Source organism: Argentina silus (genome assembly GCF_951799395.1).
Source record: "Argentina silus genome assembly, chromosome: 19".
NCBI classification, from domain to species: Eukaryota; Metazoa; Chordata; class Actinopteri; order Argentiniformes; family Argentinidae; genus Argentina; species Argentina silus.
In genome coordinates this window covers 7,999,925-8,018,535 of record NC_139673.1, presented here as the reverse complement: position 1 = coordinate 8,018,535, position 18,611 = coordinate 7,999,925, and the positions used below count along the sequence as shown (strand labels likewise).

Sequence of the window (18,611 nt, the reverse complement as noted above, 5' to 3'; positions counted from 1 at the left end):
TTATCTTTGATCATCTATCATTATCTTAATGCATTCCAAGTGTCCCCCATCTGTCACTAGGCAGAAGCAGCATCCATCCATCCTCTACAGTAGATCCAACAATCTACTGTGGAGCAAGATTGAAATATCCCACTAAACTGCCCTGGATATGTTTAATAACATGTATTGAAACTGTCAGCTAAGGGCTTATGTATACGTTTCCTTCTAACCATACCATAGAGAGATTATTCTTGTTAAGGCTGTTGAGGAATGTAGATTCTCTCAATGTGTTTAATGGCAGAGAGGAAAGGCAGACAGCCCTGGAGGAGGCTGGTCTGAACAGGTCACTCTCACAAGACTGACGACCGTAGAGAGGTGGAAAAACACTGGCATGCTCAATAACCGTCGTAGCCCTGAGAAAAAAGCTTGTGCTGCTCATAAAGTATGGTGGTGCACGTTAGCTGTTTACCGAATACCACTACATGTGTACCCTTTCCCAGAATAGACACTACTGACCACCCAAGCCTTTGACTGCCTCTCTGCTATACCCGCCAGCTTGGACCTGTTGTCAATAACTCAATAGTCATAAACGCTAAATCATGTCCTGCCATCAGCGATTATCATATTGACTTGTGTCAGCATAAACATGCCAGTGTAGTCATTAGTAATGACGAGTGGATGTATTGATTTATTGATTGCTGTGTAGAGATTATTAGTTATCTTAAACTGAAAGGTTTAAACCTAAGACAACATCCTTATCTGTTCCTTGGCTAGAGCAGTGTTGCAGGTGCAGATTATGCTCTGGCCTTATTGTGTCAGACCGAGTTCTTGGCTCAAGTCAGAAACGTTTGATAAGCAATGATGTCCTTTGAAAGGTTGTTGCTCTGGTGAAAACATGCGTGAGGTAAAACGCCTTGAGGAGATTCTTTGTTCTGAAGTCAGAGAAGCGTGCAAAAAAGGTGTCTTTGAATGTCCCAGCATATTTGTGGTAAACCTCAGAAAAAAAACAAAAGATGGCGTCAATGAAATGGTGGGGTGATTATTATAGGGAAAAGCCAACCGTGCCTGCCCTATTGAACAGTCCCCTTCTAGCCGATGGGCAGAGCCCAGCTGCTTAGTCACCTCTGTCTCATAGATTGACTAATCTCACTAGGGGGACAAAAAATAGCCCATGCTGTAGAAGCAGACATTGCCTAATTGCACTTTTAGATTTGTGATATAATTAATCTTAGCCTTCTCTAGAGACCGTTGTTATCCTGGAACTAACACAAACATTGGATTAGGGTTAATAGTTTTGTGGATTATAGAGATTGTGTAAGGCATGTTAAAACAAAGAAGTAGTTCAGAGAAGGTTCAGGTAAGGCTTGAAGGGGAAGCCGCTAGATTGTCCTGCTGAGAGAGAAGACCAAATGCTCTGTACGCTAATCCTGCCACTGTGATAGCTCTGCCACCTGGGTTCCTGTGTCTCACCAGAAGCCTCTGGCAGTATTATCTTGGCCTGTCTGTTTATAACCCTTGTATCATCGCAAAATTGTTCCAAAGAATATCCCCCCCTCCATTACCTTTCTATCCCATTTCGTTAGATCACGTCCTTCCCCATTCATCAGAGAGAAACCTGCTTTATTTTATTTTGAGAGCAACGTAATAAACTGTGCCATGAGACACAGTGGCCGAAAATGCAGTTATTATTTACGGTAAAGTCATGATGAAATGTATTTCCTTCTGCACACTCCTCTCCCTCTGCCAGGTTGAAATTGAAAGCCCCTGTGACATTGCATTAGCATAGGACAGATCTGAGGGCAGATTGCAGGCTGTCCTGCACTGCTCTCCTCTCTCTGTAAAGCTGCTCTCAGACTTGGAGTGTCCGTGTCAGATGCCTCATGTGGATGTCCGCAGACATATGGAGTTGTTTGAGTGGACTGGAGGAAGAGAGAGAGGAGAAGAGAGAGAGCCCTATCAGCCTGTCTGCCTGTGCTCCTGCTCCTGCTCCTGCTGGGAACCAAGTCATGGATGACTGAATGTTTCTCTCAGGTGATGCCGAGTGAAGATATCTGAGCCTTTTGAAGTTTAGAGGCTGAAGTTGCGTTTGAGTTGCATCAGTGGCACAAGGGCATTTTCCACATCTGACTTCTGATGCAGGCAAATTGGGTAGAAACAATGCGTTGGTATTTATCATTCAGATATTCAGGAGTATGAAAGTGCTTTGAGCTTTCAGATTGAGGTTTTTGCTTTAAATGTAGTCTGATTACAGAGGCATTTTTTGTACTTTTAAATTGTACCTCTAAGGTATGTTATCTTCTTTGGAAAAATAAGTAATGTCAAAACCGGTTAAGTCCTTTCCACCACCTGGACTTTTTTCACTGCATCTTTACTATAGTAAGCAGCTGACAGCAGACAAGGAGCATCAAATCAATGAGCGCTCAATCGCCATAGTACTGTAAAATGGACCAGAATGCATGGCATAAATGTCTCCGTTTGTGACATTGCATGGCCTTGTGTACTGTACAACTGCTCATTAAACCTGACGATTTAACCCAGAGAAAAAGGAAGTCTGCGCGACCCACAAGTTCTATCAAACAAATTTGACGTTGATTTTCACAATCCAAATCTGAGCAGTATCTGTCTGTAGTATTCATGACTCGTGACTTCACCCTTCCTGGTTTACGTATTCCACCTCCTCAAAACACCTTCACCCTCCGCAAGCAGTGTTTTATTCTTCCAAACCTTCAATCTGTGGAGCTTCAACAACTGCTGCTCTCTCTATCGATTCACACACACACAAACATACACACACACACACACGCACACACACGCACACACACACACACACACACACACACACACACACACACACACACACACACACAACACACACCACACACAAACACACACCACACACAAACACACACACACACACACACACACACACACACACACTCTCACGCCCTGTTCTTTATAAAGGCCATCAGCTTACGGAAAGGCAGCCTACGTCAGTCAGAGGTCAAAGTATTTGGTCATAGAGGAGTTTACGCCTGGAGTGCTAAGCCAGCCTCCCCCGGCCTCTCCCACCTCCCTCGGCCTCTCCCGCCTCCTCACCACATACAAGTGCTAAGCCATCAAATATTCACCGCTGCCTTTAGAATGCAAATGCAGAATTGTAAAAATAGACCCGATATGTTTTAAGGTGGCAATACTGGAGGAGAAATCAGGAGTCATCAAACATTCTCCCAAAATATACTTACTTTGCTGTTTGGGTTTGCATGGGGGCATTCGGCTAAATGGTGCAGAACTCAAACAAACACGGTTTGGGCATTACAACACCAGTAATGTTTCCTGACCACAGTCCGTTTCTGTTAGAGCCACAATGGGCTCCTGAAAATGGCAGCACATTGTACATTCACTGAAGAGGAAAATCAGAAGCGCATGGTGTGGTTTTATCGGTCTGTATCTTTACATGTGTATAACCCCTTATACCCTTAGTCACAGGTTCAGCCTACCCCTCATTATCTACTCCCACACACCGCTTAGGGTAGATAGATGACTTGCCTACACTGTTTTTGTCAAACTGTCTCCATGAGAAGCGAAACAACATACATCTCTATTATTTTGGCAATGCATGACTACACACCACAGGAATGTCAACAAAAATATTAATGAAGGTTATTAATAAAATATTATTTTGATGCACAAACAGGGGACGATTTTCTGCATCAGAGCATCTCTCATAACTGTCTGTTAGGATAACACAGCTCTGTGTTATGATAGATAGCGCTTTACTTCTTAACACTAATTACAATGAAATGTAACTATAACTATACTGTAACTATGCTAATAAATGTACTGTACGGTAATTACTATACACATGCATGGAGCACACAGGCACAATGCACTAGGAATGGCAGTCATTCCCTCTTCAGTCTCAGCTTGAATGTCTTCATGGCCCGGATGGGGAATAATGTCCTGCCAAGAGCAGTTTGAGAAGAACAGAGAAGAGAATAGTCTTCCATTTAAAGGATACAGGGCATTTGTATGTTTCTTTTGAAAGCTCTCAATGGATGCTTCTCAGACGCTTTCATAAAAACACAGTTTGAAGCTTTTTTGGAAAACAGATATTCTGACACAACACGATAGAGGAAAATAGCCACCAGGCATCACTTTGTCAGTCTGGAACAGAGTCCAATGGCTACCATCAGCGGCCAGCCGCTTTCTCTCTCTCTCTCTCTCTCTCTCTCTCTCTCTCTCTCTCTGACCTGAGGTGCTTGCGAAGCGGCACAGCAAAAAACTCCCCTCTTTTGTGCTTTAGTGGGGCATCTGCAGAGTGATGATAAGGACTGTGGACTGGTTCCTTTTTTTCCATCACTGCAGACAGGTTAGTGTCAATTAAATCTCTCATAACACTTTATGGAATTGAAGTTGAAGAATTTGTTTGGTTCAGAACTCATGAATTGTCAGCCCCAGTGCCGATAGTAATAGCCTATGGTGTAAAATTACTTTTTTTTTTTTTTTTCCTGGAGTGAACTCTAAAAAGTAAGGAAAAGCCTGGACATGCTTTACTCTGATTACAGAATTATTGAAAATCTCAGCAACTCTTCTTCTCAGTATTGCTGAATATGCCAAGAGGCTCTGCCAATAGACTGCATGAGAGCCACAGTCTCAGATCCATTTGTGTATGAGTTCTACTGACCCACTGCCAACTCCACATCCCGCTTGTCATTTTCAATTCATCAGATCACCCGGGAGTTTTACTCCATTTACTGATGTTTAAAGGTCCATCCTGTAAGAAGCCCAGCTTTTATTAAGAAGGATGTCTTTGGTATTCTACTACTGGAAACCAAAGCTTTGGAGACATGGGTGACGTAGAACACTGTATCCCCCCCCCCCCACTGTTAATTTGTTTTCTTGAAGCGTACCCTGACGATCATTACTGACGGGTGTCTTTTCTTTTTCTCTTATACAACCAGTATAGTATGTGAGTTTGCTGTTTTTGCAAGACTAAAGTTTTGCTAGCCTCAGCTTTAACATAAATAAAAGCACACTCCTGTAGCAAGGTAGGTGATAATTACTTGGCCTTAAAAAGCTTTTACTTGGCCTTAAAATATTTACAGAAGAAAAAAATTCATGAAAAAAATATGAGCCATCTAAATACACAATTCTGTAGCCTTATGAGGAGCCTACCACCTCAGGAGAACTGAGCGTAATCAGGGCTGTCTGGTACACATGAAGACTCTCTATCATCTCTATCTGAGAGGAGTTTAAATCTCTCTGCTGTTTAAAGCCCAACTTTCTCCAGCCTCCTCCATCCCAGCTCCCTGCGATCAGAGAGGTAATGGCCTATGGAGGAGGGGGGCTGAGGCTCATTGAGAAGGACGGAATGTTTCATCGGGGAAATGGAAGTGCTCATTGGTCCCATCTCTGAGGTTTCCACGGTCACTGGAGCTCCTTAAAGATGTCCTGTGGCAGAGGAGGAGAGGTGGCAGGTTCATCTGGAGAGGAAGGAGGAATCATTGACATTCTGCCCTCCTCATGTCCATGTTACTCCCTCAGAGAGAGAGAGAGATAGGGAGAGAGAGAGAGAGAGAGAGAGAGAGAGAGATGGAGCCAGGAGAGGAAGGATATAGAGACAGCAGTCATGAGAAAGGAGAAAGCTCTTTATTCTCAGGCTGAAGACCAACTGGAGTAGAGCGTGCTTGATAAGTAAAGGCAAATGGAGGAAAATGGATAACAACACTTGACTGACTATTCCTCCTTCATCCATGGAGGGTGAAAGGTGGTGGATGTGTCCATTGCTATTTGTGTGCATTCACACAGTACAATACCTCGTTATGAGACACACTCACACTTATTATTGTTTATTATTCCTTCGGCTCCTAGCCTTTCTCCTCATCACGCACCACCAGTCTAATTATGGGGGACTTATTGGACTCCAGGGGTTGTTTCTTCAACTGGGATGGGTGATGTGGGAGATTTGACATATCTAGCCAGCTGGTTTTACAAGAAAGGCTTGAAACAACAATTACCAACCACCACCTCAGGCTATTCTTCTCCTTCTCCTTCACCCCTTGCTGCAACAAGCCTGTTGATGAGGCTGGTTCACCACGGCTGGGTTAGAGAGACCATATGGAGGACACATAAATCACACACTTGCTTGGATCAACAACTGTGTTTTGGCGGAATAAGGGGTGTGATCTTTGCTTCTGCTGCCACACACTGTGTGATCTATTCCATTAGGAGTAACCCGTAGCCAGAAAAAAACTTTCAGCCACAGAGTGAGAGGCGCATTTAATGGGAACACTTGCAAAGGCTTGGGCTGTCGAGTGACCTGTGCCAGATTTCCATCAACATTCCCTCAGTAAAAAAATCGAGAGAGAACTCCCAATGTGAATAATTCATGGGCGCTAGCACCAGCCGGAATAACTGTGATGTTGTGTGATGAGAGATTCCACTGTTTTTTGGTCTGCAATCCCAAATCCACATGGATTTAACTGTGTTACAATATATAGGCCAGTGGAAGTCTGTTTTTAGACGCAGCGGAGGGTGAGAAACTGAACCAAACACGGCATCACAAGTGGCTTTTGTATGACATCTGTGGTTGTTTAAAGACTTAGCCGTTATTGAAATATTAAACGCAGAAGATCTGAAACCTTCACGCATATTCTGTTCCTCTGTGGGGGTTTTTACCCAACAGTCTTTTTGTGGATTGGTGAGGTTGTTGGGGGAGGTTATGGAGAGTATGACTTGAATTCTACAGTTAGTCTTGGAGATAATTCCTTTTCTCTGCTTTTGAGTTCTTTGTTGATCAAAGTTCTTATCCAATAAGTGCTTGACACCAAACACAAATGGCGATGTATTATTAACTGTTGAATTTCACAGGGATATCTACTGTCAAATTCCAGCTGTCCAACTGTCAAAAAGGGTTTTGGACTAACACGACAGATCTATATTTAATCATAAGCTATAATTCAGTTACCGGACAAATATAGTGAAAAAGTTATCCTCTCTCTTTGGTGAACTTCACTTCAGCAGGTTCCTTTGCTAAATCTCAGTACTATCTCTTGTAAAGTAAAATAGACCTTGTCAACCTAACTGGCTTTGATCTAAGCTATTGGGAATTCATGTTCACCTGTAATGGCTCAGGCATAATTCTGTACGTATTACAGATATTGTCCCTTTTAATATGTCCGGCTAAGAATCGGTCTTATCATCAGATGAATAAGCAGCTTTAAGGTGCCTTGATCTAATTAAATTTGGCTTAGCCAAGTATTTATTTCCTGAATATTGTGATCCAATCAAGAAGGTTAGGGGTGGGGGGAGGGGATCATAATTTTCACACACACACATACACATCACACATAGAACACATACACAACCACAAAAGATCCCAGCATACAGTATTCTGCCACTAGATATTGATTCTGTGGAATAAGATTACTTTTTTTGTCTAACTACATTGACCACTTTACACAATTGTAGAAAAGCCTATTTGAGTTTGTTTCTAATACCGGTACTGACAGAGGAACACTTGAAAAGAGATTCAGTTAAGGTGACTCTAGAGCAATCAAGGCAGGTAATGGTTTATTGGAAATCGATGTAGTCAAGAAACACACTCTAGATTGAACAACTATATGTATGTAACTTGTTTTGAAACTTAAGTAAATGTGAGTAGTAGTGTTGACTCATTTTAGAACAGAAATGCAACGAATACTCAGGCATACCTGAATATTCCGGCATGTTAGTTGTACTTTTAACAAATCCCAAGTCCTGATTTGATATTTTAAGGAGATTAATATGTTGACTGATAGAAATGAGCTTAACATACAGGCACACACACACACACACACACACACACACACACACACACACACACACACACACACACACACACACACAGACAAACCTAGACCTCGCTACTAATTTGCACTCACCAGAGCATGCTACAGTACACGTCCATGTGACATTTCAACCTGATGAAAGATTCAAGTAGCTACTGTATTAATAGCATCAATCAAACAGCATTTTAAAATCTCCCACACACATGAACACAATCTATATTTGATTTTCAGTTTCATAATTCATGCACTCTGAGGTTTAGATTTGAGAGGGTGTTTTTTTACACAGACAATTGTTACTCACACGTCCTCATCTTTCATTAGCATGATCTGCTGCCTGCTACAGTACATACTGTAGTATGGATCATAAACTTGAGAGAGGCCCTTAGAGAAACTCACATCGAGAATCTCGTCTTTTCTCTTCAGCATTGATCAATGTTATGTTGCGACGGATCAAATGGTGGAAAAAACATTGCTGCCTGCAGTGATTTTACTGAACAATAAGCTGCCGCTGTATCGTCCGTCTCTGTTCAAGAATAATCCCTGACGGCTCATCTCATTCACCACAGGCCAAGGCTGTATTGACCCATTTGAGCTGTAGCCTATCACTGATATTTATTCAAAAGATTGACCAAGGGATTTTACTGTAAAGACCTTGGTTTAATTTTCTGCTTTGCATTTAGAGCAGACTGAGTTGATTCACAATAAGAAATTCGTTCTTGTATAGGTGACTGCAAAAAGTGGCACAGTATTTTCATGTCCGCCTCCTCCCTGTGTCTTTGCATGCCCTTTGGCAGCTACTGTACATTTAGCTTCTCTGAAGTGTCCCTTCTGAAATCTGTTTTGATTTATTTCCTGCAGTGGTGAGGTTTGTCCCTCAGCAGAGGCCATACCCTAGGCTCCAGTTTACACTGAAAACAGGAACCCTTCAGGAGAAATCATGTTCGGAGCGCTGAGCGCAGATGAGACTCCCAAAACAAAAACAAGACCTCTTAAAAACAACCCTTTGTAGACAGAAACAGAGAGAGAGAGAGAGAGAGAGAGAGAGAGAGAGAGAGCTCTCCACAGGCAATACGTGCTCAGGGATATAGATACCCATGATTAGAGACAATACAAAACACACCTTCACTGACTGAATTAATTGACTGACCCATCTAGCCTCTCCAAGATTCCCATCTACCCAAATCCCAAGCTCGACTGTAAAGAAACAATACTAACATGTTTTTGTAACAGCAATGATGGGCTTTGGGTTAGCTTTGGGCTTTGTTCGCTGGATATTATATGCTTTGCTTTGGGGAGAAAAACGATGTTTTCATTTTTATCTGATCTAGGCCTGCTCCATTTGACGTCATTTATCATTTCCTAGCCTTGAATTGTTGGAATAGGCTGATATGTACCATCCTATGCTTTGGTAAAGGATGGAAAAACAAATGGAAATGTCACTTCCTTCCTGAAGGGACAAGTGATTTTATTACTTTAATGAGTAAAAAATGGACCAAAGGGAGTTGTCTCAAGACAGCAAAAGATTGTGGCAACTAGATGCCAACCCCACGCCCAAACTCTGCCACTACGTGTTTCCCCTCCTGGAAATAAACATATGTAGTAACACTCCCCTCCACCCCCTTCTCTCCCTCCACTCCTAGAGAGACAGAGAACAATGTCAGGAAGACTTGTCAGCCCCTGACGTGCTCTAATGAGAGAATGGTCTCTCTTCAAGACCCAGCCAAGGAACTCTATCAGTCATGTATTAGGCCTGGGTGGGCCCCCACCACCTCCACACAGCCTCCCAACCTGTGACCACGCTAATTGGCTATTAGCTGTATTTGTCATGCTTTGTGTTGTCATGCTAGCAGGCGCTAGCTAGCACTGACAGAATCCAAAGTACTTTGGGTAAAAAAGAACAGATGCAGTGTATGTAATGCTACTGAACTGAGCCTTGTGGAATTGGGAGTGTGAGCTACTAGATCATTCTGCAGTTCATTTTCACAGTAGGAGTCTTGTTCTAGATATCTGAGCTACCAGGGACTTTGACACGGTGGTGTTGATTGATGGGAGTTACGTAACTGGGCAACTTGTACAGTACACAAGGACCGCTCCTAGTTTCCATGTAGTTTCCAAGGAAATAGAACACATAATGTTTTTTTCTTGCATTACATTGGCTCTATGTTTTCAGAGAACGTTTTTGCATGTTTTTGTTGGTGTCGTTTGCATTCTGGTTTAGAGTATTTTTATATGTCATAATTCTTGGCAGTCCTCTCTATCCACACACGGTACACTGACGTTGTTCAATGGAGCAGCTGCTTCTCCTGTAGCAACACACTAGTGTCTATTCAAGACCCCCCCAGCACACCTGCCTGACCAAACACACGCAGCATTCAAATCAAGTCTGGGGCTATCAAGGCATTCTGGGTAATAAGATCTACACGTTGCGCAGGACGGGGGATTTACGACGGCCTAAGATGTGTACTGAAGGTTCGGTGCTTTGCTATCTTTCCGACGGCGCGTTTAAAGATTTATGGTGGTTTTATCAATATAACTTTGCCTCAGTCTGACTTGCCAATGCCATGTATGGCAGCGTTTTGCCTCGGGTGTGTCAGAATAACGATTTCTGGTTGAAATATGTTTCCCCCTGCAAGGCTACCACTGGGAGATGAATAGAGATAAGATGATGAAATTAAATCAGATTCTGGAGTGGTCTTATCACTGTGATAACTATGAATAGGATGCTGTTTATTTATGGAACGTAATTAGTAATGACAGCATGGTATGAATCTTGGAAAAGATAATGTAATTACTTGGAAAAAAATTACAAGGACGGGGAAGGGGGAGCTAAAGGGTCACCGACCCTGTGTGTGTGTGTGTGTGTGTGTGTGTGTGTGTGTGTGTGTGTGTGTGTGTGTGTGTGTGTGTGTGTGTGTGTGTGTGTGCGAGTGCGTGTGCGTGTTCGTGTGTGTGTGTGTGTGTGTGTGTGTGTGTATATGTGTGTATGTGTGTGTGTATGTGTGTGTATGTGTGTGTGTGTGCGTGCGTGCGTGTGTGCGTGCGAGCGTGTGTGCGTGCGTGTCCATATGTGTGTGTATTCCTTCTCCCTTACTGCTGATGTCCTCCCCTTTGTGCATGAGTGCAGTTCTACTCCATTCTCCTCAGTAAGTTGCTCACCTGATAGTGTTTGATAAGGTGGCTGGTGGAGCCCAGATGAGAGCTGCTGAGTCTTAATTACCTGTTAAAACAGGAGTCATTCATCTCACTGCATACCTGACTGAGGAGAGGAGTAATGGAGAGGAGGCAGCATACCATACACATTCTAACTCTCACCCTGTCTCTCCGCGGAGAGGGAGAGAGAGGGGGGGGGGGGTACATCCTTTCCTAAACCAGCCCCCCCCGCTGCCTCTCGCCGCCATTGTTCCTGCGCTATTGTGCTGTCTCTGCTGCCTGGACCAGGAATAAAGGCACTTTTGTGTTTTCCGTTTCCCTTCTTCCTGTTTTTTTCTCTCCTCTGCTGATGTGCCACGGTAAGCACACAGCCTCTCTAAGTGACTTGTCCTGATGTGCACACAATGGAGCGCACTGACTGACTCACTTCACCAGGCTGGTCGGCGGCTGATAAGCTCCAGGGCTGTGGTGGTGCGGCTGCTGCTGCTGCTGTTGCTGTTGCTGTTGCTGCTGCTCGGTCGGTGTCTGGATGAGGGCCATCTCAGTTTAAAGGCAGAGCCCCGCTGGGTCCCAACTCCAGAGCCCCACACACTCATACATACTGATGTGTGCACTCCACTGCCCACACTTACACACACGCGCACACACACACACACACACACACTCACACACACACACACACACACACACACACACACGTGTGCACGTACGCACACTCACATACACACATACATGCACACACATGTGCGATCACGCACACACACACACACACACACACACACACATGCACAAACACAGACATACACACTCCCCTCCAACAGAGACAAGGCAGGAGAGAGAGAAAGCTAGGGTGGGTGTCCCCCGACACCTATTAAAATGCAGAGATGCAGTTGTACTTAAATGACAGAGTTCAGATATATTGACTCTGGCCTCTCCATTTTATTCTCCTTTCCTTCTAGTCCTTAAACATCAGTTATTTAGTGTCTGGTGTTTAGTGTTTTTGAGCTTTTTTCAAGCTCTTGTTTTGAGACCAGACGGTAGTGAGTTGTCATGCTGCGACTGTTATGTCATATAATTGTTGTTTTCTGAGAGAATGGGGTGGACTGAATCGATTGAGGGGGCTCTGCTCTTATGTAATTGTGGTTGTGGGCTGTGTGTGTGACCTGCCATGTCTCCAGATGATCACAGCGTGACCACCGTTATGTAACCTACAGACCCTGATGAGTTTACCTTCCATGTTTACCACGCACAGACAGGTTTGCAGAGGAATGAATGATGTAGCTACAGTATGTCCTATACTACAGTAGGTCAATGAGGTAGAAATCGGAGGACGGGCTCATTGTAATGCTAGGAGCAAGCAATGATGAATGGTATCAAACATGTATGTATGTACAGTATTCTATGTAAGCGCCACTGGTAGTTAGAAAAAATAAAGTATGTTTTCTTTCCGGCTACAGTAGCTGGTTAACAGTGGCCTTTCTGTCAAAGAGCAGTGAACATGTTGCGATGGAGTGGTTGCTCTCTTCTGGTGAATAGGACCTCAGAGACTGCCTCCCGCCCACAGTACATGTCTTAGGCGGGGCGCTGAATTCTTCCCCCAAACAAAAGAACCTTTGGGACGACGCGCCGCACGGCTTGTACAAGTTGCCTAGGTAACCCCGTCTTCAAAACAGTAACCCCCCTGACCCAGCCGCCCGCGGCGCGTTAGCGCCTCCCTCCCGAGGAAAGGGCCTCGGTAGGCCTCATTAATCACCAGCGCTAAGCACTCCAATGAACCAGCCTCCAGGCATGTTCGCGCCAAATCGGACGACTTTTAGAACTTCATCCCAGTCGGAGTGTAATCATTATGTATACCAATGAAGAATGTGAGGCAGTCCCCTCCTCCTCAAAGCGTTGAAAGTTTTATTACAGCGTGTTGAACTTGAGGTACATGGCTTCAGGCATTCGCCGCTGATATGGCTCCAGTGATTGCTGTACTTTGAGTGAACTCGAATGTTGGTTTATTGGTGGTTTGTTGGTGGACGATGTTGTCTTCAGTTCTGCTGCTGCCTTTGATGATTCAAAAAGAACAAAACACCATTATCATATTACATTTGTCCTGTTTTCCGCCACTGCTGTTTTGGTTACCAGTGATGTCGAGAATGATGGTTGTTTGTTTCATAGGAAAGTCCCACGGCCTGCTACCAGCACACGCCACTCAGGCGGTAAGATGAAATGTCATACTCCATCACCCCAGTGAGAGCTAGCCAGGGCAGAGATGTGGCACTGATGTATGATGTTGCTCTATGGGGCTCCATGTTTCAGAGTGAGATTGTCTCTAATCCACAGAGAGGAGAGATGCAGCCTATTGTAAATATTGTTTCCTCTCTCTGTCACACTCTGACAAATACCATTAGATCTGAGGCAAACAATATCGAGGTTGTGTATTCAGAGTTATGATTCATTTAAAACACATCTCTTTCCACTTGTCTAATGTACCTCCTGAATTAGTTGGATGGATGCCTGCTTGTATCATCTCTTGCTTATGTTTTGTGTTTACCTATTATACTGGAGGTTTTTTACACGTCTGTTATACTTTAATTAACACACGATTAGAATCATTTTTCCACTAATTATCTGGCTTGTCTTTTGTTCCAGAACTGCAGATGATGTCTGTGCAGTGTAGTATTCATTAACACGTTGTCATCAGATCAGGGTCAGAAGGTGTTTCAGCTCCCTTCTCGTTGTCACGCTCCATTCTTTTCATGTTTCAGGTGAAGTTTTATTTGGCACAAATCGCTGGAAGGGATCCATACTTGGGTGCCCCCTTGACATTTTGTTCAGTTGAATGTTAATGATCATGTTTTTAATTACTTATATGTCTTATTTGTTTGACACATGTTTGTGAATAAAGGCACGTATTTATGTAAATGACAGATACTGCTGACATAGTAATTATGTTCTGTTACCTTCATTTTGTTGAAACGGAGAAGAAACCTTTGACTGAAACTTGTGATTTAAATCATTAAATGAGAAAAATTTCTATTGTTTAAGAAGTGAATAAGTAGCCATGATGTCTTGATACATCTAGGCGTTAAAGCATTGAAAGATGTGGAGACTATTCAGGCAAAAAAGTAGATTATCTGAACCATCACATTTCTTCTGAGCTTTGGAAACCTACAGTAACAAAACCACAGCCCTAAAATCAGATATCAACATCAGTTCTGATATAAATCCAGACTTATTGCTGCTGGAGGCAGGGTGCATCTTCTCAAATGCTCACAGTTGGCTTTTATTCAGTCCGGTACCCTCCTGAACTCCTCATCAGTCTCAGCTTCCTGACTGGTACCTCTGTAGCTCTTCTCCCTTACTGGTTGCTGGAGTTACAACGGCCCTGACCTGACCTGAACACACTCCCTCTCTTGTTGGTTCTATAGAAACCAGTAACCAGCGAGTAACCCGCTCCCTGCCCCTCTGTGTACTGTACAAGGTGTTGGGTTCTATGTAATACCTGTATTGTACCTTGTACAGTGAGAGAGAGGGTGGAGACCCAAAGGGGGAGATGATGACTGACTGGAAGGGTACTAAAGATATTGCGGTAATACCTCACACAAAGACTGTCCTCTTGGTAAACTTTGGACTCTTTATGGTCACCGTGTGAGGTGTGTTTGGGAGGAAACGAGAGACTGTACAAATGTCATCATCATCACAGCACACTGAATCAATTAAGTTAGGCACACAGTGAAACCCCATAGCACCTTAGGTTGGTTCGCTCCGGTTTTCTCTAGAGACGTACTGCGTCCAATGAAATCGTCCAGATGAGCACACTACAGAATGTGCACTGTCATACAATAGAATAACCTTTGCCACAGATCCCTTTTATACTGTAGTGTCATTTATGACGAAACCACACATTCACGATTTGAGCAAATTTATCAGATTTCTTTTCTTCACAGCGACCGTAAATGTCACAGAGTTGTTCCACAATGTCACATTCAAATCACTCTGCAGAGGCATTGAGCCTTTAGTGTTTGATTTGTCATTCAGTCCTCACAATGTCACACTGTTGAATCCCTCTGAATAAAATCCCAGCAGACACTGGGATTTAAAGGGAATGAGTGCATCAAATGATGACAGCCCAGGGCATAGTGTTCCACTGTGTGCAGTTATGGGAGTCGTAGAGGGAGACTGTAAGTGGGGGATCCATTTAAATTCAATTGGATTCCAGGAGTAAACACCAGGGATCATGCATAGAGTCATGGAAGGGCACGTTGCTCTTTCCCAAAAAAGGGCACAACATGGAGGGGTGGGGGGGGGGCAATTTGTGAATGGCAGCGGTAGGGACAGGGTGTTTGGCCCATTCCCCCCCCCCCCCCCCCCCCCGTGCATGTTTATAGTAAACACTGCATGTTTCTGGTAAACACTGCATGTTTCTGGTAAACATTGCATGTTCCTGGTAAACACTGCATGTTCCTGGTAAACACTGGAATCACATGTACAAGGGAGGAGTGTGTTTGACAGCTTTCATAAGTTTGGCTTTATCATCATCATCATGGTGCTCTCTGGAGCTTATCATTCCATCTACGCTGTTTCATTTGTCTTTGGTTTACGAACCACTCGTCCGTGGCTGCATTCTCTGAGTGCTCATGTCAAGCAAGGCTTGACTGCCGTCTCTCTCTGTGAACTGGGAAATCTACTCTCATGAATATGGTGGAAGCGAATACACGGCAGGTCACATTGACCTTGTTATTCATGAGTTTCCCTCACCTCCTATGCCCTGTCAGTAATAGGCAGGGATTGTGTGTGTGCGTGTGTGTGTGTGTGTGTGTGTGTGTGTGTGTGTGTGTGTGTGTGTGTGTGTGTGTGTGTGTGTGTGTGTGTGTGCGCGTGTGGGTGGCCTGTACAAATATTCACGCTATTTCTGTCTTCCTGTGACTCCCACAGAAACCCCGTTGAAGGGAGAGGACGGTCAGGGAGACAACTCTTTCTCAGACTCCTCCCTGTTCGCCCACTGGGGTCAGGATCTGAGTCCAGACAGCCGCAGGGTGGCGCTGAAGATGTTCCAGTACTACGGCTACAACGGCTACCTCAGCGACCGCCTCTCTCTGGACAGAACCATCCCAGACCTCAGACCTGACGGGTGAGCTCATTGGCCCATACAGTAAACCACACCCACACACCCCTGCAGTAAACAACACCCACACACCCCTGCTGCTCTGCACCTCGCTACACAAACGTGTAGGTGGTTAAAACCTCGGTTTTAGGTTTTTTTGTGGGTCGGTTAAGTACAATGTTGTGGGGATGTTGTCTTGTCACTCTTGATATTATGGTGCATGGTCAAAGTTTGATTCTTTATGTGGAAGTTTCTATCCAACTGCAGAGGACTTTCTTTCATAAACAGCTCATAGCTTACAGACCATTTTGGGGGAACTTGACTTTATATTCTAGTGTCTCTGATATCCGTAGAGAGCTGACATTAACACAATGTTTGACAGTGTTCTGCACACAGACTATACAGCAGAGTTCTCATTGTTGGATTACTGTACATTGTTGAGCGAGTGCCTTATGCTGAGAGAACTTGAGCCCTCAATGTTTTGACAGGGAATGGACTAGTAAAGTGGTTCTTCAAAACAATGAGGTGCAATTTCATCTCCCGTAATTACCGCCTCTGTCTACCTTCAGGAACATAAAAGACAGGCACTCAACCTCTCAATCTGCCATTCTCTCACAGTGGAGACAGATTCAGAAACGTGTCATAGCTCATCTCATCCCATTTATTATTTTTCATATCATATTTGATCCACCAAATCTGCATTTGAAAATACAAGTTATTTTACTGTTACAAATATCGTTTGGCTTTTAGGTCTACCAATAATATCAATATATCAACCAGCTCAACACCAGGACCACAAAATGCCCAGATATCTGAGAAATACAACCTGATTTCTTTCACCTTTTTTTCCATCTTCCAACAGAATGTTAAATAACATAAATGCCGTCTCCCCTCCCCTCCCCTCTCCTCCCCTCCCCTCCCCTCCCCTCACCTCACCGCCGGTTCGTTTTTTTCCCCAATAGGTGTAGAAACATCTCCTATCCCTCCAACCTGCCCCAAGTGAGCATAGTGTTCATCTTTGTGAACGAGGCCTTGTCTGTGATCCTGCGTTCCATCCACTCAGCCATGAACAGGACCCCCTCTCATCTCCTCAAAGAGATCATCCTTGTGGACGACAACAGCAACAGCGGTGAGTATTCAGATTGCACTGGATGAGATTAAACTGTCCCATAGGGAAAGTGCATTCGAACGTACAGCTAGTCTGTCAAACTAGGCTTGTTCAATGGTTACTGAGCAGTCAGAAGCGGGCGGGCTGTTGGTGTTCAAAATGAAATGACATTACTAACATATAACTAACTAGATAGCTTCTGTAAACAACTCTCGGACGAAAATAAAAAACTACAGTGTGGGGGTGTGAGGGAGGAACCTTCTCAGGCTCAATAGAATTTCGTCCTCCGTGTTTCGAGGAAGATCCAGTCACATTGGGTCTATTATTTGGGTCTCCACCTCAGAAGGCCAATATAAGTATTGTAGCAATTGTGTCTGAGATACATCGCCTGTATAAAAAGGCTAATGTACAATATGTGTCTCATCTGAAACAGTGGCTGTTGTCTATGGTGGATTTCTTGTCATGTTGGAAGTAGGCCACTATTTATTGAAACTGGAAGTAGGCCACTATTTATTGAAAGTCTCTTCTGAAACAGTGGTAAGTTGCCTATAGTTTACGTTGGGTTGCTTTCCTCAGTGAAAACTGGAACAGTGGTGGGCCTGTTTATCGCTGTGGGTCCTCCTCTGTTGGCCTCCAGGATATCAGTCGGGATCTTTACAGTCTTAGTAATTACTCTGTTTCTTGTCGGCTCCCTTTCTTTAATCTACCTCTTTAATGTCTCTAATTAGGCGCTTTGCTGATTGGATTAAATGGATAGGTGAAGGAATACTAATTAGTAGAAAATAAAAGCCAGGAAATGTGCCTTGAGGTGGATCACCATCGGAGAGGTAATTAAGTGTTTGGATACACCAGGTCTCTGCTGTAGTTAAGGCCCCCCAGCCCTGTGTTTAATGGTTCAGACAGGAGATTTGGCTCAGCTGTGCCTGGTCTAATAGAACGCCAACTACAACTACCTGCAGTATGGAGTCTCACTACAGAGTGTGTTAGCACAGCAGAGGTGTGGTATTTACGAACGGACCGGGTGGACTGTCCCCCGGTGCTGGCTAAGTCAGCAATCGCACAGCCAGGTGTGTAGAGGGGGAGAGGGGAGAGGGGACAGATGATTACCGATGAAGTCAGCTGTGAGATGTAGGCAAACGACCCTCAGTAGACTTTGTTCTGGACTGTTGCTATAAGCCAGGAAGGCCAACGATATCCGCCTCAGATCACTGAAGCTACAGAATGCCACAGAATGGGTTAGTGGGCTGGGTCAGACTGAACCATATACTCTACCTGCTGGGATAAGAGGTAAGTCAGAGACTCCCCTCTGCTTCTTTTCTCATTCATCTTTTTCTTCTTTTACCATTGTCTCTTCTCTTCTCTCCGTCCCGCTGTGTACACTACCTCTGCACCCCTCGGCTAAGCCCTGTGCACCTGAAACCCACTTTTTTTTTTACCTCAGGGCTATGTTAGC

At 44.1% G+C, this 18,611-nt stretch overlaps 1 protein-coding gene across 1 annotated transcript in view; it reads left to right on the top strand.

Moving 5' to 3' along the window:
- Positions 1-18,611, top strand: part of galnt18b (UDP-N-acetyl-alpha-D-galactosamine:polypeptide N-acetylgalactosaminyltransferase 18b) — a 55,629-nt gene that overhangs the window by 9,131 nt on the left and 27,887 nt on the right. Inside the window, exons 2-3 of the mRNA XM_083691141.1 lie at positions 15,882-16,077; positions 17,013-17,179. Coding sequence (XP_083547267.1) covers positions 15,882-16,077; positions 17,013-17,179 — 363 coding nt within the window. The remainder of the gene's footprint in view (positions 1-15,881; positions 16,078-17,012; positions 17,180-18,611) is intronic.